The sequence below is a fragment of the Ictidomys tridecemlineatus genome, chromosome 2 (assembly GCF_052094955.1).
Source record: "Ictidomys tridecemlineatus isolate mIctTri1 chromosome 2, mIctTri1.hap1, whole genome shotgun sequence".
Taxonomy (NCBI): Eukaryota; Metazoa; Chordata; class Mammalia; order Rodentia; family Sciuridae; genus Ictidomys; species Ictidomys tridecemlineatus.
Window position 1 is genome coordinate 12,997,939 of NC_135478.1, and position 21,324 is coordinate 13,019,262.

Genomic DNA, 21,324 nt, shown 5'->3' on the forward strand with positions numbered 1-21,324 from the left:
ATAACTGTGAACCCTCTTCTGAAGGATAGATCCTGGGGCAGATTCTGCAGACTCTGGCCTCCACCAGTCTGTACTGGTTTGAGAACTAAGTAGTCATCCAGAACATAGTAGTTGTTATACATGTCACCTTTGCACAGGTATGGCAGTCTGGTGAGAGCTTCGATAACAAAACCAGCTTTTCTGAACACCTCAGGCAGGCTATTCACTTGTTCTTTCTTTCTTTTTTTTTTTTTTAAAGAGAGAGTGAGAGAGAGAGGGGGACAGAGAGAGAGAGAGAGAATTTTAACATTTATTTATTTTTTCTTAGTTCTCGGCGGACACAACATTTTCATTTGTATGTGGTGCTGAGGATCGAACCCCGGGCCGCATGCATGCCAGGCGAGTGCGCTACCGCTTGAGCCACGTCCCCAGCCCGATTTCCAAAATTTTTGATGGTTTCTCCCACTTGCCACCATTTTCCACATAGGGATGAAAAGGAAGGACAAGGGCAAGAATGACTCTTCCTCTAGTTGGCTCCAAGACACTTCTGATACCTTCTAACAAAGTCAGGGGCTGATCACAGCAGTCCAGCAATTCCAGCAGCTGGTGACATCATACTGAAACCCCCTGTTCATTGATTGATTGATTCATTGATTCCAAGCACTCTATTTCTTCTCCTGAAGTTGCCATATCATAGTTCCAGGGAGTTCAGTGGCATAGATTTCTTCAAAATGAGGGCTCATGATTTCTGTGACTTCTCCATCTCCAGCACCTAAATCAAGAAGTCTGTGGGTTTTCCAGGCTGGATTAATTTTAAGCAGTCTCTGAAACTGATCTGATGGGAATACAAACATTGATCCTCTTCCTAGCAACCCACTGATAGATGTTCCAGACATCAACAGGCTCAAAACGGATGACACAAAAGAATGATATGATTGGATAAATAGCCAGCCCGATTTCTCCATGCTGTTGTTAAGAAGATCTGTTCCTTGATGACCCTGAACGAAGACAGCCTGGAGTCATTCACATGGCCTCTCTGTCGCATGCAAAAGAAAGTATTTTCATTTCAAAGATTCTAAGAGTCTTAGAAGGTTTGGGGTCAGATACCCTAGACTACCCCAAGAATGTAGTTTTCCATGTGCCTTCAATAAAAAGGTGACTGGGCAGGTTTTGAAAAATCACAAGACACAAAATGTCATTAGTACTCACTCAAAATATCACCATCTAATTCTGTGAGACCATTAAAGCGTTACATGTGTGCAGCTGCTGGATTTGGTAGGTTGGGTTCAACAGACAATAAAGACACTCTTTATACAATATTAGATAGCATTTATTTCAGTAAAAATATGGAAGCAAAAGCCAAAGTGATAGGCAGGAGAGAAAGAGAAGAAAATACATCACTAGATTGGGGAAAACACTGTAAAGGGACAAATAGGTGAGGATGGTGAGAACACAAGGTTAATTCTATAAAATGAGCCCACTATACTGACACCCCACATGCTTTCTTTGCCAAATAGCAATCTGCCTGCAGTCCTGCCCAGTCCAAGGACAGGATATGTCACATTCCTCAACAAACTGAGGCGGAGGGCAAAGGTCTGGCAGTCAGTGGAGATAATGAATGATGGCGGATGATTACTGGTTAGCAAATAGAAGGCAGTGAGTTGCTGACAGCTAACCTTCAGGATGGGATTGGGTTTGCACTTCCTGCACAATATACTCCTGCTCCTTCCTGCCCTTGGGCACTGATGTGGAGAAGAAAGAGAAGGTGAATGATTCTGGGATCTATAAAAGAGCAAGGCATACCCACTCCCACTCCTGCACACTCCCAGCTCAGGGCCCCTTGTCTTTGGAGGAGTTTGTTGCTATTTCTTAAATAAAATTTGCTTTCTACACTTGCCTGGGCATTTCTCAAGTATTTAATTTCCTTTTTTTAATATTTATTTTTTAATTTTAGGTAGACACAATATCTTTATTTTATTTTTATGTGGTGCTGAGGATTGAACCCCACGCATGCCAGGTGAGCGCGCTACCACTTGTGTCACATCCCCAGCCCAGGTATTTATTTTTCAACACCGGGGAACAAGGACCTGTTCCTGATCTCTGAGACTGGTATCAACTTCAATATCATGTAGCTCCCCAGTCATGTAGGTGGAGAGTCCTGGGGCAGCCTTTCAGGGTCCCAACTGGGAAGTCCCAGGCAGAGTGTCCTCTCCACAGGTGAGATTCCAAAGTCTCATGCCCAGTGGGACTCCTTAAATGCAAGTTAGAACAAAGAAACCTCCATTCTAACAACCTGCATGACCTAGCGATCCCCTCAAGGACACTTTAACCCCCACAAAGACTGGCCAGATTTCCAAAGGAAGGAAGTGGGAGACTTGAGATAGGTGAATGACTCTTAAATTCTTGTGAGTGAGCCAAGCCCATGAGAAGTCAGCATTCCTTAGATGTTCCATTAAGGATGCGTGAGTCAGGCAGGCAAACGGACAGGGAAGACCTTTAATATTTTCCTTAGCTCTCTCTTTTTTTAACTATTTATTTTATTTATTTATTTTAGTTGTAGATGGACACAATACCTTTATTTTATTTGTTTATTTTTATTTGGTGCCAGGGATCGAACCCAGTGCCTCATTCATGCTAGGCAAGCGCTCTATCACTGAACCACATCCTTGGCCCTTTCCTTAGCTCTTAAAATGGATAACTAAATGGAGAGGTGTGAGAGGGGCTTAGGAGGGTGCAACCTGGAGCCAGATAAAAGTCTTAAAGGGAAATGTGTTCCTGGCATGCTTAAGATGCAGCTATGGAGTGGAGTGCTTGGCTTAGTGAGGATGGGGTCTGGAGACAGCTTCAAAACTGTAAACCACATGTCAGTCCCCAGGCACTGATTACCAGGTTGCACAAAGGAATGAGAGTACATGGGAAATGCTGGAATAGATGCAAAAGGGGCTATACACTTTGATTGATTGGTTCCATGTTTGTTCACATGAAAATAAGTTGGAGTTGACAGGCATCTTTGCTTTCTCAGAGAAAGTTTATAAATGTGTATGAAGTATCTTAGTGTTCTTCTTGCCTCCTAAGGATTCCAAGCTGAGGTCAGACTTTAGCCTGCCAAGGGAGAGCAGTAAAGTTCCCCTTAGTGCCACTGGGTAGCTGCCTTCCACTATTCCTGACCAATCTCCTGGTGCTCAGTATGAAATACATTGTATTTTGAAGCACCTTCCCTTCTCCATGTTAGGGGAGATACACATGCTAGCCCCAGGAAGTGCCAGCTCCTTTTGATGTGATAAGGATGGTTCCTGGATACAAAGGAGTCACAACCCAACCCGTGAAATTCTTTTGGACTTATGACTATGAAGGGAAACCTGTGAACTTTTGTCCTAATGCACACTGCCTCTTTTTTTTTTTTAAAGAGAGAGTGAGAGAGAGAGCGGCAGAGAGAGAGAGAATTTTTAATATTTATTTTTTAGTTTTCAGCAGACACAACATCTTTGTTTGTATGTGGTGCTGAGGATCGAACCCGGGCCGCACGCATGCCAGGCGAGCGCGCTACCGCGATGAAACTTTCAAAACAGTGAAGAGCCTTTCATTTTCCTTCAAAGCTGACTTTGAATAAGACCTCTTTTCATACCAATTTGACTCTGAATTTTTCTGGAACAGAGAGCATTATGTCCAAGCCTCTTTTCTTCCCAGGTAGGATCTTGTACTGTTATGCTCGAGTTCGGGACCCCCAGGTGACCACCAGAGACCAAGATGGATGTAAGCAGCAAAGAGGTGTTTATTGCGAGCTAGCTTGGTCCTCCGCGCACACAGCAACTGGTGATGCTGAGAGGCCCCTGAGCCCAGGGTTTGCAGCAGTTTTATACACTCTTTGGGGAGGGCAGGGACCCTACATATAGCATAGCATCTCTTAGCAAATCATAACACACTGCGGGAAAATCATAAAACAACTCTAAAACATGATTAGCACCTTCACTGGCGGGAACAAGTTGGGTAAGGGTGATTGGTTAGTACAAGAGGGGGATTCGTTTGAACTGATTGGTTTAAGCTACGAGGGGTGTTCGTGCTGAACTGCATGGTTTCCCAACATGTTGTCAGCCACCGTAAACTACTGGGAGGGTCATCTGGCATCCCAGGTATTTTCCCTGTCTCATGCTGATTGGTGGTTGCTAGGGGGTTGCTATGGGTCCTTACCTAGCCTGACTGTCAGGGACACCTGGCACCACTGATCTCTCTTGTTATTTGTATTTAAACAACTCAACAGGGTGGGTATATGCCTAGGAGTGCTCTGTGGATTTTTCCAAGGATAAAGGTCACGCCCCCTTCCTTGGACAGGCTTTGCTCTAAGGTAGAGGCTGGTTTCTCAAAAATGGAGTCACATCAGTTTCTCAGTACCACCCAATAACTAGAACAGCTGCAGAATTAGTGTCAACAGTGAGCAGCTGTAGAGCACTGGAAAGCAGGAGACCCACATACAGATGTATTTGGGGATACTGTCCTTTTAGAGGTTGGTAAGTCTGGTTGTTAGGCAGCTGTTTTATAAAGAATGTTTTGGTTTGGGGATGCTGTAGAGGATTGCTGTACTCAACCTGTAATTTCTACATATAAGTAAAATCTGTGCAAGTCAGGCTTAGAGAAAGACTCATTTAGGCAGTCTCCCAGAGACAGAGTTTATGAATTTGACATCTTGCTGGCACCAGGTGATAGCTCCTGTCTGGTGAATATCAAGGTGTTGAAGTACAAAGGTTTCCATACTGGCAATAGGAGATATCAGGGCATTAAATTCCCAGAGTTTAATCCTTAGGTGTACCTTCCTCAACACCAAGTGGTGTTCCATTATGGCTCTGAAATATGGGGATATGTTTAACTTTATGAGTTCAGGTTCTCCTTGTGACCCCAGACAAAGCAGTGTTCTTGCCTGAGGCACTCCAAATGTTTCCTTCACTTCCATCTTGATTTCTTCGCAGAATATTGCTGCCATATGGTTCCAGGACACTCCTCACCCGCCCCCCTCCGGTTTAATGATGCTAATCTCTTATTGGCATCTTATTTTCTTCGCTGAAAATAGGAGTGAGAAAGCCTTGACCAGGAAGTCAGTTGTCTTATCCCAGGGTCCTCTGGTGTGACAACAGGCCCTTCCTTCGGTTCCAGTGAGGCCTGTCCTGGCCTGCCCTAGGCACCCCTCCTTCTTGAGAACAGGGTTGTCTGCATGGGACACTGAGTTTGGAATCCCCTGAGCACACCTGTGGCCCCATTTCCAGGAGGAACAAGAAGGGCCCACTGAAGAAGCAGCCAGAGCCGCGTGGAAAGCCAGGAGCAAGTTGTGCTTCTGTGCACCGTCTTGGGGCAGCTGCTGGTCGCGGCCTGGGAGAAGTGTGGCCTGGGGAGAGCTCTGGTTGGAGCTCACAGACGTTCCAGGCAGAGAGGGAACGGGATTGCAGCTCGGTTCAGGCGGCGCGCTCGGGGCGGGTCTTTGACTGACAGCCTACCGGGGGGCGGGGCGGGGCTGCAGAGCGGTCCAATCAGGAGCGCCGGCGGGAGGCGGGTCCGCTCCGAACCGCGGGACCTTCCGTTCTGCTCCGCCATCTTTGGGACCCTGCCGGCTCCCGAGGTTGCTCTTCCTGTTTGGCCTTGTGACCTCCTTTGACTTCGGCAGCCGTGAGGTGGACAGCAGGACACCCAGAAGCAGGGAGATGGTGAGTGTGCGGGGCCCAGGCGTCCCGGACGTGGGCACAGGGCCTGGCTCTGACTGGGGCCCAGCGAAACCCGCTCCGTAGGTGCCTGGCACCGCGCTCGGCCCTCGGTCCCCTGGTCCCTTCTGTCCCGCGGGGCGGGTCTGGCCGCGGGGACCTGCGCGGTACCTTTACCTGGTCCTGAGCCCTCTGCGGGGCGCAGGCCCGTCTCCCCAGGCTGTGCGGTGACGGCGGGGGTCGGGGACCCGGCGGGGACCCCCACGTCTCTGGGACTCCCCGCGTTCTAAGCTCGATGGCGAGGGTGTCCCGCGGACTGGCTGGGAGGGGAGTGCCCCCCGTGTCATTGTTATATACGTTCCAGACGTTGTTAGAAACGCTGACTGAAGTTGACAAAAAGTTAGTCCGTCCACAGGCAGCTGGGAGAGGTCCGGGAACGGGAGGAGGAGGAGGGGACTGGGAAATCCAGCTGCTGACCCCAGCTCGTCCTGGCCTCGGGGACAGCGCCTTAACTACCCCTAGGCATCAGCCGCACAATCTCTGAAGCACCTGAGGCAACAAACCTCAGCCCTCCTTATGTTAAGAGACGCTTGAAAACTACTCTCCCCAGTTTTGTCCAAAGAAGACAAAATAGAAATGATAGCCCTCTTTCTAAATCCTATATTTACATGTCATCCCACCAGATTCCTATAGGGACAGATCAAGCCCATAAAAACCCCTAGAAGACAGGCCAGCCTTTTTTGCTTTACATAAATCTTGCTACTCTCCGATTGTTCGTGGATTTCATTCTTTGAACTCGGGAGACACAGAATCCACCTGACACTACTCCCCTTGTGACATGGGACATGACTTCATTTGAAAGGAGTTTGCAGTAGGGAAAACCAACTGTAAGATGGTAAGCGTCTTACGGGTTAGGAAGAAAAGAACCTTGAGAAGCCTGTGGGAGTAGAAACCAGGTGGGCAAGGAAGGGAGGGTGGAGGTTTTCCCCTCAGGTTCCCCTGTTCTTTGGGTGATTATAAAGGAGAGATTTTGTGCTGGGTCAGGTTTATGGTTGGTCAAAGATTTCAGGCCTGGAGGAATGAGAAATTTTAGGGAAAGTTTGCTGATTTTTACCGATCACTTGAGCTGATCATTTTTGAGGCAAAAAGTGGGTATTTGGAATCTGTGTGGTCACCTTTGTCATAGGTAACCTAAAGGGAGCATCAGGTTAGTGCAATGAGTAGGACGTTGATTGCACTAGGCTGCTGGAGTTTGTTAATCACCACTGATTTCTAGGATTACATGAAATTGAACCTTTGCAACTACATAGTTGGTCTTGTCATAGTATAATTTCTGACAGAGGCAGTCTGGAAGATATCTTTGAGTTCTTCCTGCTGGAGAAAAGTTTTATGTGTTTTAGGGTTTATAGTTTATTTGGATGTATGGTCGAATTTTTTTAAAAAATTGGTATTTGTCCATAATTCTGGCACAGAGAACCTAAAACCCTTGGAATTTCGTGAGCAGTAGGAGAATCTCTGGGTGCTTATCCTCAACCTCTTTTAGGCAGTACTTGAATTTGTGCCCAGGAGTTGACTCAAGCTACCATCCCTCTATCAGTTCAAAATAGAGACTGTTGATCACACAAATCAAACACCTGCTTTGTATTCACATCTGCAGGGGGGTCAGTGTGCTGGGACTGACGCCTGAACTTGCAGGGACTCTAAGTCTAGGTGGTATAAGAATTGTTTGACACTCAGTTGGTACTGAAAAATTGGGTGGTGTTCAAACACCACAGATTTAGTGTCAGATAATTTCAGAAAAAGATACTACAGATCACAACCTTCAAATGACTCTGGATAAGTGCTCACTAGAATTGAGCCTGTGCACAAGGGATCCTTTCCGTAGTGGGAAGAGTGGAAAGTCAGGTGTGTGGAGGTCCCAGGATTTAGTTTTCTGGCTATTCAGATTTCTCTTCCTCACTTCCTGCCTGTGAACACCTAGGCTGCATCTGCAAAGTGACAGTGTTCTGTAAGCTTAGGGATGTGTTTGACCTCTGAGTAAAGATCTCCTTGGGAACTATGGGTGAAGCAGTTTACTTCTCTGAGCTGCTTCTCTTTTGTTTCATTTGTAGATTCTTGTTTCTACAAAATAGCTTTGGAGCTGGGTGTGTTGGTGCATGCCTGCAACCCAAGCAACTCAGGAGGCTGAAGCCAGAAGATCACAAGTCTAGGCCAGTCTCAATATTTTGAAAAAGGGAGGGGGGCTGGGGACATAGCTGGAGGTAGCATGCCACGGGTTCAATCCCTAGTCCTGCAAAAACAGAACAAAGCAGTGAGTTGGGTGTGGGGGCACACCTTAATCCCAGCAGCTCTGAACACTTAACCACTGAGCCACATCCCCAGCCCTTTTTTGTATTTTATTTAGGGTCAGGATCTCACTGATTTGCTTAGGGCCTTGATAAGTTGCTGAGGCTGACTTTGAACTCATATCCACCTGCCTCAGCCTCCTGAGCCACTGGGTTTACAGGCTGGCATAATACAATGTTACTTACTATAACTACATTATTTAATAGAGGTTGTGAAATAACTTGTCCTATTTAATTAAATTTTATAATCTTGAACAATATTCCCCCCAATTTCCCCTCTCTCTATGTTTATCTATATAATAGTTTTTCTTGGAGAGAACACAAAGTTGAGTCTTCCTTTTTTCTCTACGCAGTCTTCCAAGTGATGTATGCAGATTATTTCCATTAAAAATAATTTGATAATATTTGGATGAATAAGTACCATATTTGTAACATTTTTGTTGTTCTGGGTTTTTGTATAAGCTTCCCATCTTTTCTGGCTTGTCATTTTAGTTGTATATTTGATATGTGGGAGAGGTGACATTGTGCTCTTTCCCTATTCATGAATTTTATTTAGTATTTGTTTAAGTTTGGTCTGTGAAAAAAAAAGTGCAAGCTTGCAAATATTGTCTCTTAGTGTAGTAGGAGAGGATGTGCTCCATTCCCAAAGAAACAAGTTGTGACAAGTGATATTAAATTGTGTCTGTCAGAGCAGCTCATTAGAGATTCGTTATCCAGAGTGTATTTTGGGGGCTGATGACCATTCAGAATATTGTAAACATTCAGGGAGACCAACAGATTATGAACTAAGAGCACAATCTTTGGAAACCCTAAGCCCTTCTCTCCAGTTAGGCTGGTGAGGTTCATCCAGGAGCAGTTCTGAGAACCAGCGTAAGTTAGATTTGTCTCAAGACAGGTGGTACTTACTGTCTTGGGTACACTCAATATTAAGACTTTGTTCTGAGCGGCATTACAAACCCTATTGCACAGCAAGATGTTGGTGTGACCCAGGAGCACCATGTGTGTTACTGTTCTGCTGTTGTGTAAACAGTTCCAGACTAGTATCAGAACTGCTGTAAGAGGATGTGAGTGTGAACGGGACATTCAAGGTGATGACAAAACATGGAGTGAGTGTAGAGGCACACAGCATCGTGTTGGCTTTTAATGAAATGATTTCCTATCTCTGGTACTGAGTCTTACTCTTCCTCTTGGAAATATATGTGGGATAATTTAGGAGTCGGTGACCTTTGAGGATGTGGCTGTGAACTTCACCCGAGATGAGTGGGCTTTGCTGGATCTTTCCCAGAAGAAGCTCTACAAAGAAGTGATGTTGGAAACCTTCAGGAGCCTGGCCTTTCTAGGTAAGAATGACATCATTTCCCTTATTTATTTAATCAAGAAAAAAAGTTTCTTCCTCATAATGTTTCCTCTATACATGAAATATGGAAAGGGAATGTTTGGTGATTATACCAAGCATGGTCACGAAACACCAGGAACCTAGCTAGAATGCAGTCATTTTTCTATATTGTTTAATTATTCATACTGATTTTCTGGGTCTGCATTTTAGGAAAAGGAAGCGACAACCAGACCAAGGAAGGTGTGTACAAAAATCTAAGCAGAAATCTAAGGTAATCTATACTCAAAGGAGAAAGCCATGTCACTCAAGAATTTTGGGATGACAGGAAATTTTTAAAACAAGCAAACAATGCAAATAAACCCAGCTTCAAGTTGATCTGATCTAAGGAAATTTTCTCTAAACTTGAAAAGATTAATGACCTTAATCAGAATATCAGAAATCCAAAGTGTTCCAAAAATGAAAACATCTTGATCACTAATATAATGTCTTATGTGGCACTTTTCTGATGGCTACACACAGAGAGACTTCAGTGCACAAAATTATCAAAAATGTAATTTTAAAAATTTAGGGTTTGGAAATAAGGTGTTTATGATACAAAATTGAGTTTTGTGTTTAGACTAACACCCAGGCTATCTCATTATATATATGAAAAATATTTCAAAATCCAAATGCTTTTGATCCCTATCCTCTCACATAGGAGTATTCAACTGTACTTAAATTGAATATATTATTGTATATCACATTGTACATATAATACTATATACAGTATTTGTCAAATAGTGTAGTTGGAAACAATATTAATACTTTGATAATAGTATCATTGTTTTGCCAGGCATAGTGATAATTCCTGCTACTTGGGGGAATGAGATGGGATGATCACAAGTTTGAGGCAGCCTCAGCAATTTAGTGAAGCCCTCAGCAACTTAGACTGTGTCTCAAAATAAGAAATAAAAAAGTCTGGGGATGTAGCTCAGTGATAAAGAGCTCCTGGGTTCAATCCATAGTATCCAAAGCAAAACAAACACAGAAACACTGTCTTGATAATATCTGTCTTTGATCCATCCTGCAGAGCATAAAATCATTTCATGTTCAAAAATTTGTACAAGCCATAAAACCAGTGTTTCTCTTTGTAAGTCATTAAGAATTAAAACCTTGGGGCTGGGATTGTGGCTCAGAAGTAGAGCGCTCGCCTAGCGTGGGCAGGACCCGGGTTCGATCCTCAGTACCACATAAAAATAAAGGCATTGTGTTGTGTCCATCTACACCTAAAAAAATATATATTAAAAAAGAAAACGATTAAAACCTTAATAATATGCTTCTCATTTTTTTCCAGAAGTCAAGTGTTAAGGAGACTTAGTGAATGTAAAGAAGGTAGTGGATATGAAGAAATCTTGAGTCAAACTCCAAACTGTATTGAGAATAGTGCACCTCTTTCTAAAGTAAAACCAAGTGAAAGCTATGAATGTGGAGAAGTCCTTATTGGTGATTCATCACAAAATGTGCTCCTCAGATCTCATGCTGGACACAAACCATATGAGTATCAGGAACATGGAGAGAAACAGTACAGGTGTCAGAATCCTGGCAAAGCCATCAGTTATCATCAGAAGCATGGAACGTCCCACATTATAGAACACAAGCAACATGGGAGGATCTTAACTCGTTCTAGTTCCCTTCAAATACGTGAAAAAATCCAGAATGAAGAAAAAGAATATGCATCTATGCAATGTGGTAAATCTTTCACTGATCACAGTAGCCCTGCACACCATGAAGGGATTCGTGGTGGCAGAAAACGCTATGGATGCAAGCAATGTGGGAAAGGCTTCAGTTGTTTCAGGAGCTTTGAAAGACATGAGCAAGCTCATAGTGGAAAGAAACCCTATGTATGTAAGCAATGTGGAAAAGCCTTCTTTTCTTTAAAATACTTGCGAAGACATGAACAAACTCACCGTAGACAGAAACTTTATGTGTGTAAACAGTGTGGGAAAACCTTTAATATTTCTAGTTCCTTTCAAAATCATAAAAGATTTCACACTAGAGAGAAACCCTCAGTAGGCAAGGAGTATGGAGAAGCCTTAAGTTCTTCCTGTTGCACTGAAGTTCATGAAGGAGCATACAACGGAGACAAGCCCTATGTGTGCAAGGAATGTGGGAAAGAATTTCGTCAATCCAATCATATTCTTACACATCAAAGAACTCACACCGGAGAGAAGCCATATATATGTAAGGATTGTGGGAAATCCTTCAATGACCCTAGTTCCTGTCGCAGACATAAAAGAACACACACTGGAGAGAAACCATACGTATGTAAGGAATGTGGGAGAGCCTTCAGTGACCCTAGTTCCTGTCTCAGACATAAAAGAACTCATAGTGGAGAGAAACCCTATGTCTGTAAGGATTGTGGGAAAGCTTTTGCTACTTCTAGTTCCTGTCACAGACATAAAAGGACTCACACTGGAGAGAGGCCATATGGATGTGAATATTGTGGCAAAGCATTCAGGACCTTCAGTTACCTTAAAATTCATAAAAGAATTCACACTGGATAGAAACACTGTGAACGGTGGGAAAACATGCACTTGTCTCAGTTCCCTTCAACAGCATAAAAGAATTCATACCTCAGAGAAACCCTATGAATGGATGCAGTACAGAAGAGCCTTTAGTCGTTCCAATTCCTTTTAATACCATGCATGCACTCACACTAGACAAACCCTATATTTATAAGCAGTGTGGAAAGTTTTAGTTTGAAGTTCCTTTTGAAACCATGGAGGAACTCACATTGGAGAGAAGCCCTCTGTTTTTATGCAACATGGGAAGGCCTTCAGTTTTTCCTTTTCCCTTCAAATCATCAAAGAACTATATATGTATGAATATGGAGAACCCTTCAGTCAATCCAGTCATGTTCTCAGACATCAAAGAACTCACACTGGAAAGAAACACTCTCTGTGTAGGGAATATGAAATCAGGCATGCCTATAATTCCACTGACTTGGGAGGCGGAGGCAGGAGGATCACTAGTTCAGAGCCAGCCGCAGCAATTTAGCAAGGCCCTAAGCAACTTAGCAAGACCCTGTTTCAAAAGAAAAAAATCAAAAGGGCTGGGAATGTGGCTCAGTGGTAATGTGCCCCTGGATTCGACCCACTGCACCCCCCCCCAAAAAAAAAGAAGAAAGAAAGAAAAAAATGAAAAAGCCTTTATTTCTTCCAGTTAAACATTCATTGGAAAGTAACCCTGACTCAGGAATGTGGAAAGACTTCATTAGCACATGAAGTCATTTCTGTCAATCATGAGAGTGGACACTGGAGAGAATTTGTATTAATGGATAGCATATGGGAATGCCTTCGGTCATCTTGGTTCATTATGCACATATAAATGAACATGGAATGGAGAGAAACTGGAATAGAAAAGATGTATAGAAGCCTTCAGTAGACTCATGTATAAGTATTTGCACTGAATCAAAAGCTTGTGCATGTGAAAAATATAAGAAATTTGTCATTTATAAAAAATGTTTTTAAAATCTTCTGAAAAGTCCTTATTACTGAAACCTATAGGATTTAATATAGTATTTCATATAAAGATCTTGATGCAAAATAATTTGTTTGGAATACTTGAGAAAATGCATTAACTGAAGGAAATGTGCTAATTATAAATATGTGGGCTCATCAGGTGCTCAGCCTTTCTGATTTATAAGGGTAGGGTTTATTTTCTCAACTGAATGTAAGCTGTGAAGGGCATGGTCATGTTTTATAAATATCTCTGCCACCTCAGTTCCAAAGCCTGCTCACTCTGGAGGGATGAGAGTGTATAGCTCTGAACCAGGCGCTGGGACTCTGGTCTGAGTCGTCTCTGCCTCTGCCGACTGCAGCATCCAGGAGTCTATTAACTACCTTTGGCCTCACATGAAATAGAGGTGAGGCTTTGTCCCACCAAACTCTCTTAAACAACAAGGTGAATAAGAAAGCTCTGGGGTTGTGAGGCTAGATGCAAAATGAGAGGAGTTGATATTGTTCTGTTTCCATCAGGAGGCAGTGGTTCCATACAGAGTTGGAATGCTCTTAGTGGAAAAGGGGTGACGGTGCAACTTGTGAACTCCAAGTGGACGTTCAGCCTTTAACCAAAGAGCTTCAACGGTGGGTTAGAACACACAACACACTGTACTCTGGCTAACCAGGAGACTGTGTCTCCTTTAATGAGTGTGGACTTCTCCAGGAACCAACTGAGGGTAAGGTAGAAGAGGCCACATTCTGAGTGTCAGTGACTACAGGTGGTTGAGGGTTCCCTTGGGCCCAGGTGATGAGGGCCAACCAACTGTGAGGACCCTGTGCTCCCGCCCTCTTTCTTTGGCTCTAGCTTGGGCTGACACTGACCTGGGTGAAGTTGGCTGCTCTCCACTGCCGAGAGGGTGCTGCCTCTGGAATGGTGAGAGCCAGAGGCTGAGCGGCCCTTTCCACTGTTCCCATGTCTGCTGGGAGCAGCTTCATTGTGGTGATTCTCCCTGACATGGATTGTGGTGTTGGCATGGGGGAGCCACAGCTGAGTTCCCTAGAGTGGCCACTGCCATGGTGGTGTGACTCTTGTCTAGTGTGTGTGTCTTGGGGATATGACAGGTGAGAGTCAGGCAACCAGAATACCCATATTGTCCACCAAGAGATCTTGATATCCCAGCTGGAGGCATTGCTGGACATTCATCCTCGTTACCTTGTGGACTGTGGGGCTGCCCTTAGCATGGCCATAGGAGACCAGGCTCTAGGGGAGGTTATAGCTGTCATCTCTGAACTCTGTTGTGCCACTATGGCAACAGGAGGCTGCAAAAAACTCAGATTTGACACAGACACTGGCATAGTGCCCACGGCCCTGGGAAACCTGTGTGGCCACGTCACTCCTCAAGAAGAAAAGGGGGGGCTGAGGATGTGGCTCAAGTGGTAGCGTGCTCGCCTGGCATGCGTGCGGCCCGGATTCAATCCTCAGCACCACGTACAAACAAAGATGTTGTGTCCGCCGATAACTAAAAAATAAATATTAAAATTAAAAAAAAAAAAAAGAAGAAGAAGAAAAGGGTCCTGGTGTCCTGATAAACTGGCCCTGCAGTTTCTTCCCTAGCTCATGCACTGATGAAAGCCTCTGCCTCCATCTGGGCTGTGCGTCCTCCCACACAGGGATCTGATGTGAACAAAGTGGGTTGATTGCAGTGTGACGAGGCGGAGCATTCTGTGTCTTGAAGAGATGGTGATTGGAGCTGCTGAGCTCACCTGAAGGGTAGGGAGTCCTGAATGACTGAGGAAAGGTTTCTTCCAGAGTTCAGCACCCCAGATACTTCACAGACAGCAGTTTCTTCAGACAGCCAAGAACATTGTGCCTGGTGCTCGGGCTTCCATAGGTGAGCACATGACTTTGGGGCAGGATCCCAAGCCTGGAGGTGGTTTCCTGTCCGAGGGCCTGACCACATAGTTAGGACCAGCTGTATTCCCAAACACAGAGTTCCTGACTCCCAGGCCTCTGGAAGAATGCCCGCTCTGCCCCAGACTTTGGAAACCTGAGGCAAATTGTGAAGACCACAGAAGGCCCTGGTCATCCCTGGTAGTGTGGCCTACAAGGAGGCTCACTCTTCTTTTTTGTTGTGGTTGGTGGTAGCAGGGGTGGTGTTCCTGGAAATTGGATCCAGGGATGCTTTACCATCCCCAGCCATTTTTAACCGTTTGTTGTTGTTGTTGTTGTTATTGTTGTTGTAGATAGATAAAATATCTTTATTTATTTTTATGTGGTACTAAGGATTGAACCCAGTGCCTCACGTATATGGTAGACAAGTGCTCTACCTGTGAGCTACAGCCCCAGCCCGTAACCCTTATTTTGAGACAGGGTGTTGCTAAGTTTCTTAGGGCTTCACTAAGTTGCTGAGGCTGGGCTGGCTAGCCTTGAACTTGTGCTCCTCCTTCCGTGGCCTTCCAAATCGTTGGGATTACAGACATGAGCCATTGCAACCAATAGCTCTCTCTTTTTTTAACATTTTTTAGGTGTAGATGGACACAACACAATGGTGTTGAGGATCCAACCTGGGTCCCGCCCGTGCTAGGCAAGCGCTCTACTGCTGAGCCACAATCCCATCCCCAAGCTCATTCTTTTTTTTTTTTTTTTTAAGAGAGAGCGAGAGAGAGAGAGAATTTTTTTAATATTTATTTTTTAGTTCTTGGCGGACACAACATCTTTGTTGGTATGTGGTGCTGAGTATCGAACCCGGGCCGCACGCATGCCAGGCGAGCACGCTACCGCTTGAGCCACATCCCCAGCCCCCCCAAGCTCATTCTTAATGTAGAATTTTTTTCATGTTTGTCTAATTTTTATTCATGAAAATAAAGTTTGTGGTGACATACTTATGCAAGTTTTATTTAGGTAATAATGGATGAATTTTAAATTCTATGTAGTTTTAAAAAAACTATGGTTAGTAGACCAATGAAAAATTAGTTTTTATTGTTGGGATTTTCATATTGGTCTCATGTAACAGGTTTTTACATATATATATATATATATATATATACACACACACAAATATATATGTATATACATATATACACATTTGTTTGTGGGGGACAAAAGACTTTTTACATCAATTTTGTATTTTTCACATTTTTTTTGGTACCAAAAACTGAACCCCCAGGGATGTTTAACCATTGAGGCACATACCCAGACCTTTTTATTTTGAGACGGGGTCTCACCAAGTTGCTTAGGGCCTCAATAAGTTGCTGAGGCTGGCTTTGAACTTGAGATCCTCCTGGTTCAGTCTCCCAAGCAGCTGAGTGTTTGCCTCCACACCAGCTTATAAATTTTTCACTTTTTGGTGTCCAGTTTCCTCGACATGATTTCTATACATGATTTTTAGAGCTTCCTCAGTGATTCAAACAACTTATACATTGAAAAATATCATCTTTGGACTGGGGATGTGGCTCAGTGGTAGTGCACTTTCCTAGCATGTATGAGGACTTGGGTTTGATCCACATCTCCACCAAGAAAAGAAAGAAATATTGCCAGGCACGGAGGTGCACACCTGTAATCCCAGTGGCTCTGAAGGCTGAGACAGGAGGAGGGTTGCAAGTTCAAAGCCAGCCTCAGCAAAAAGCCAGGCACGAAGCAACTCAGTGAGACCCTATCTCTAAATAAAATACAAAATAGGGCTGGGGATGTGGCTCAGTGGCCCAGTGCCCCTGAGTTCAATCCCCAGTACCCAGGAAAAAAAATTATTACTTCAAGAGCCTTGCAAAATCAGATGTCTAGATTTGGCCTGCAGACCACAGTTTGATGACTAAGAGACTTTTAGTGAGGCCATGGAAGAGTTAAAAAACAAGTAGCAAAGACCAGGACTGTTAGAACTTGTAACTTTTTGCTGATTTACATAGCTTTTTTAATTTCAAATTCCATTTTATTTGACCTTCATGTTGGTGCACCAAAGGTGTCCATTTGCTTGGTGATTGATTAGAATTATTTAGCAGAAATGAAAAGAGAGAACCTATATTTAGAGCTGTGGCTGGGGCTGTAAGTGGTGAAGCACTTGCCTCACATGTGTGAGGTACTGGGTTCAATCCTCAGCACCACATAAAAGTAATTTTTTTTAATATTGTTTAGTTGTTAAACACACATATATTGTGTGTCCATCTACAACTAATATTTTTTAAAAGAACCTACATTTAGTTATTGCATACCAAAATAAAATTATTTAGTTCCAAGTAAAACCACAGTATTAGAATCAAACATAAGAGAGTTAAACCTTTTTTAAACTATGTAAAGTCCTATTTATATATGAAAAGCCAGTTAAGATGATTCACACTATTGGTTTCACTAAGCCAAAGAGACTTCAGCATCTTCAGGATGTCTTTTAAAATTTATTTTTTTCTTTTTTGGCTTGTTTCAAATGTATTTTGCTTTTGCTTTTTAAAATTTTATGTGGGGTGCACAAAACCATAAAAATTATACACATGAATGGGGTAATGTAATGTCCCAATGTGTACACACTGTGTCATATTAAAATCAGGTTAAAACATGTTCTCCCCTTACAGGTTTTTTATGTTTGTGGTGAAACCTTTCAGTATCCTTACTTCTAGATTTTTTGAAATGTACAGTGTGTGATCATTTTCAGCAATTACTACACTGTGCATACAGCATCCCTAAGGCTTCTTGCTCATCTCTGCCTTAGTGCCTGTTGGTCAGTCTCTCCCCTTGCCCACTAACATCCCCAACCTTTGGTGGCCTCCACTTTCGTGTCAATTTCTATGAGATCATCTTTTTTTTTTTAATATTGTTTAGTTGTCAATTGATTTTTTTTTTTAATTTACGTGTGGTGCTGAGAATCAAATCCAGTGCCTCACACATGCTAAGCAAGCGCTCTACCCCTGAACCCCAGCCCCAGCCCAAGATCAGCTTTTTTAGAATCCATATATGAGTAACATTGTGCAGCACTTGAGTGTGCCTGCCTGTTTCACCCAGTGTCATAATCTCCATTTCAATCCATGTTGTTAGAAATGACAGAATGAATTTCTTCCTTTCTCTTTTCTATCTTCCCTCTCTCTCCTGTCTTTCCTTCTTTCCCCAGCACCTCCTGCATGCTAAGCAAGTGCTTTACCACTGAACTGCATCCCCTAACACTGATTTCATTCCTTTAATGGCTGAATAGTCTGCCATTGCAACATGTACCACATGTGCCTTACCACTCATCTGTTTCTATATCTTTGCTGTTGTGACTAGTGCTGTGAGGAATATGGTAGTAGAAATGTCTTCTGAATTCTCATTTCATTTGGATATGGAGGCAGTAGTGGGGTTGCTGGTACATAGGTAGTTCTCTATTTTCAGTTTTTGAAACACCTCCACCCTTTTTCCCATAATGACTTTGCCAATTTACTTTCTTACCAAAAGTTTAGAAAGATCTCAGTTCTCCACATTCTTGCCAGCACCTACTCTCTTGTCTTTTTTATATTAGCCATTCTTACTAGGGGGACCTGCAGTTCTGTGACGACTGGTAACGTGGAACACTTTTTCATGTACCCTTGGCCACGTGTAGGTCAGCTTTTGAGAAATGGCTACTTAGATGTATTGACCACATTTTTATTGGGTTTATTTTTGCCTATCGAGTTTTGGAGTTCCTTGGGTATTCTTTATCTCATCTCCCTGCCAGGTGTGTGTATTACCAGTATTTTCTCACATTCTCTATGTTGAGTGTTTCATTTGTTGTACAAAGGCTTTTAATTTTAACCAATCCCATTTTTCTATTTTTACCTTCATTTCCTGTGTTTTGGGTTCTTTGTCCAAAAAATGCTTGCCCCCTCCAGTGTCCTGAAGCATTTTTCCTTGGATTTTCACTCCACGCCACCCCTTCTTTTTTTGTACTGGGAATTGTACTCAGGGGCACTTAGCCACAGAACCATGTCTTCAACCCTTTTTTGGATTTTATTTAGAGACAGGGCCTCACTGAGTTGCTTGGGGCTTCGCTAAATTGCTGAGGCTGGCTTTGAACTCATGATCCTCCTGCCTCACCTCCTGAGCCACGGGGATCACAGACATATGACCCAGCCCATTTTCACGCTTTAGATCCAGCTCTTAACATTTAAGTCTTTACTCCATTTTGAGTTGATGTTTATAACTGTGAGAAAAAGGGGTCTAGCTTCATTTTGAATTGAAAATCCAAATTTTCCTACTAACCTGCGCTGAAAAGACAGCCTATTTCCAGTACAGATTCTCAGCACCTTCCTCATAAATCAGTTGGCTGTTGATTTTCATTGGTCTGTGTGTCTCTGTGCGCCACTGCCGTGCTCTTTTGATTACTATAGCTTTCTAGTATGTTTTGAAGTGAGGTAGCATTACTCTTCCTGCTTTGTACTTTTTGCTCAAAATGTCCCTAGCTACTCATGTTATTTCTAGTACCATAAACATATTAAAATTGTTTTTTTCTAGATCTGTGAAAAATGCCATTGACTTTTTTTTTTTTTAGACACAACATCTTTGCCTGTAAGTGGTGCTGAGGATTGAACCCGGGCTGCACGCATGCCAGGCGAGCGTGCTACCGCTTGAGCCACATCCCCAGCCCTACCATTGACTTTTGATCTGAATAGCATTGAATTTGTAAATCATTTCCAGTAACATGGACTTTTAAACAATATTGATTTTTCTGATTCAAGATGACACAAGATGTCTTTTCACTTTTTGGTATCTTCCCCAATTTCTTTCATCAGTGTTTTATAATTTTCATTTTGGAAAATTATTCCTAGATATATGTTCTTTATTTTCTTGTAGATATTGTTAATAAAATGGCTTTCTTAATTTTTATTTCAGGTAATTTACTATTAGTATACAGAAATCCAAATGGTTTTTGTGTGTTGATCTTGAATCCTGCATGTTTGCTCAATTCATTTATTAGTTGTAGTCTTTTGTGTATATGTGGTTTGGGGTTTTTGTTTCTTCTTTTTTTATACCTAGGGATTCTTTACTGTGAGCACTATCCCCATCCATTTTTATTTTATATAGTGAGACAGAGTGTCACTAAATTGCTTAGTGCTTTGCTAAATTGGTAAGGTGGGGCTTGAACTTGTGATCCTTCTGCCTCAGCCTCCTGAATCACTGGGATTACAGGTGTTTATCACCATGAACAGCTACTTTTGGGTTTTCTATGTGTCATCTGCAAAGTGACATTTTGGTGTTGTTTTTTTTTTTTTTTCTAAATTGGATGCACTTTATCTTTGTCTTCCCTAAGGACTCTGGCTAGGACTTCCTGCAGTATGTTGAGTAAAAGGTGTGCCTTTTCTGTCAGTCCTTGGTGAAGAACCGCCTCTGTTTCAGTGAGTTTTTGTATTCTTCAGTTCTTCCACTTCCTCAAGGTGCAGTAGCAGGTGTTCATCTGAGTTCTCCCTCCATTTTTGATTTGGGCTTTCACTGTACAAACCTCCCGCTCGGTACTGTTTTTGCTGTGTCCTGGAGGTTTGCTATGTAGTGTCTCCATTTTTGTTTGTTTCAAAAGAACTTTTAATTTCCTTCTGAAGCAGGAAAAAGAGTTCAAGTGGACAGGCAGGAAACTCGGGCTCCTTCAAGTTAGGCTTCTGTCCAGCAGCTGGGACAGACACCAGCCGGCCTCATCAAGGTCAGACAGCTCCTGTAAGGGAAGAAACTGACAGTGAGACTTCTGTGGTCTGGTACCGTGGACCCCCATCAAAAGGGGGGCACAGTAACCTCTTTGGACCAAAGAACTTGTGGACACTGAGTGCCTTACCCAGGGTTGGGCCGGGGGCTGGCTTCCCTGTAGATCCATGGAAGCCCCCAGACAGCAGCCACTCTGGGGGATCCCTCCGCCTTAGGGAGCTCTGCTTGGTTGCTTTCTATTGCTCTAATAAATCCTGTTACTTTGTGCACACCATTGTGTCCATGGATTTCATTCTTCTAATTCTTGAGACACAGAACCCAACCCCCCCCCCCCGCTCCGAGCTGCACTCTGACATCAAGAGCACCACTGTTTACTGATCATTCACTCTACTCTGGGAGTTGTTCTATAGAAACTTTGCATGGAACTCATGAAACAATCTCTTGAGATTGGCACTGTGCTGATCACCACGTCATTAAGACTGAGTAACAGGTTGACAGAAGTTCCTTCCCATAGGACCAGGTCACACCCCCGCAAACCCATCATCATGTTAAAAATGCATTTAACACACCTCATCTACTGGACAGCACAGCTTAGCCCTGCATTGAACGTGCTCAGAGCACTTCCATTAGCCTCACCTGGGGACAATGATCGAACAAGGCCTGATTTCTACAGAAGTGTTGAGAATGTCATGTAATTTACTGAATATAGTAAGCACAGACTCATCAGTTCTTCACCATTTCCTGATCACAATGCTGACTGGGAAGAATGTCATACTGCATGATCAATTCAGGAAAAGACCCAAATTCAACATTCTGGTACTCCACCCTGCCCAGGGTTGGCTGTGTGACTATCTCTATGACTAAATGGGTATCT

At 43.3% G+C, this 21,324-nt stretch overlaps 1 protein-coding gene and 1 pseudogene across 1 annotated transcript; one reads left to right on the forward strand and one right to left on the reverse strand.

Moving 5' to 3' along the window:
- Positions 1-380: 380 nt before the first annotated feature.
- Positions 381-888, reverse strand: LOC144374981 (protein-L-histidine N-pros-methyltransferase pseudogene; annotated as a pseudogene).
- Positions 889-5,501: 4,613 nt separating this feature from the next.
- LOC110598903 (uncharacterized) lies at positions 5,502-20,721 on the forward strand. The gene is made up of 4 exons (XM_078037740.1): positions 5,502-5,669; positions 9,222-9,348; positions 9,555-9,615; positions 10,678-20,721. Exons 1-4 carry the CDS (start codon positions 5,667-5,669, stop codon positions 11,885-11,887), a joined length of 1,401 nt encoding a protein of 466 aa, XP_077893866.1. The 5' UTR covers positions 5,502-5,666; the 3' UTR covers positions 11,888-20,721.
- The last annotated feature ends 603 nt before the right edge of the window (positions 20,722-21,324 follow it).

What these genes read in the sequence shown, in the direction of transcription:
- LOC110598903 (XM_078037740.1), top strand. An exon ending in CAGGAGCCTGGCCTTTCTAG is followed by an intron (nt 9,349 to 9,554) that starts GTAAGAATGACA and finishes TCTGCATTTTAG; the next exon opens with GAAAAGGAAGCGACAACCAG. An exon ending in AATCTAAGCAGAAATCTAAG is followed by an intron (nt 9,616 to 10,677) that starts GTAATCTATACT and finishes ATTTTTTTCCAG; the next exon opens with AAGTCAAGTGTTAAGGAGAC.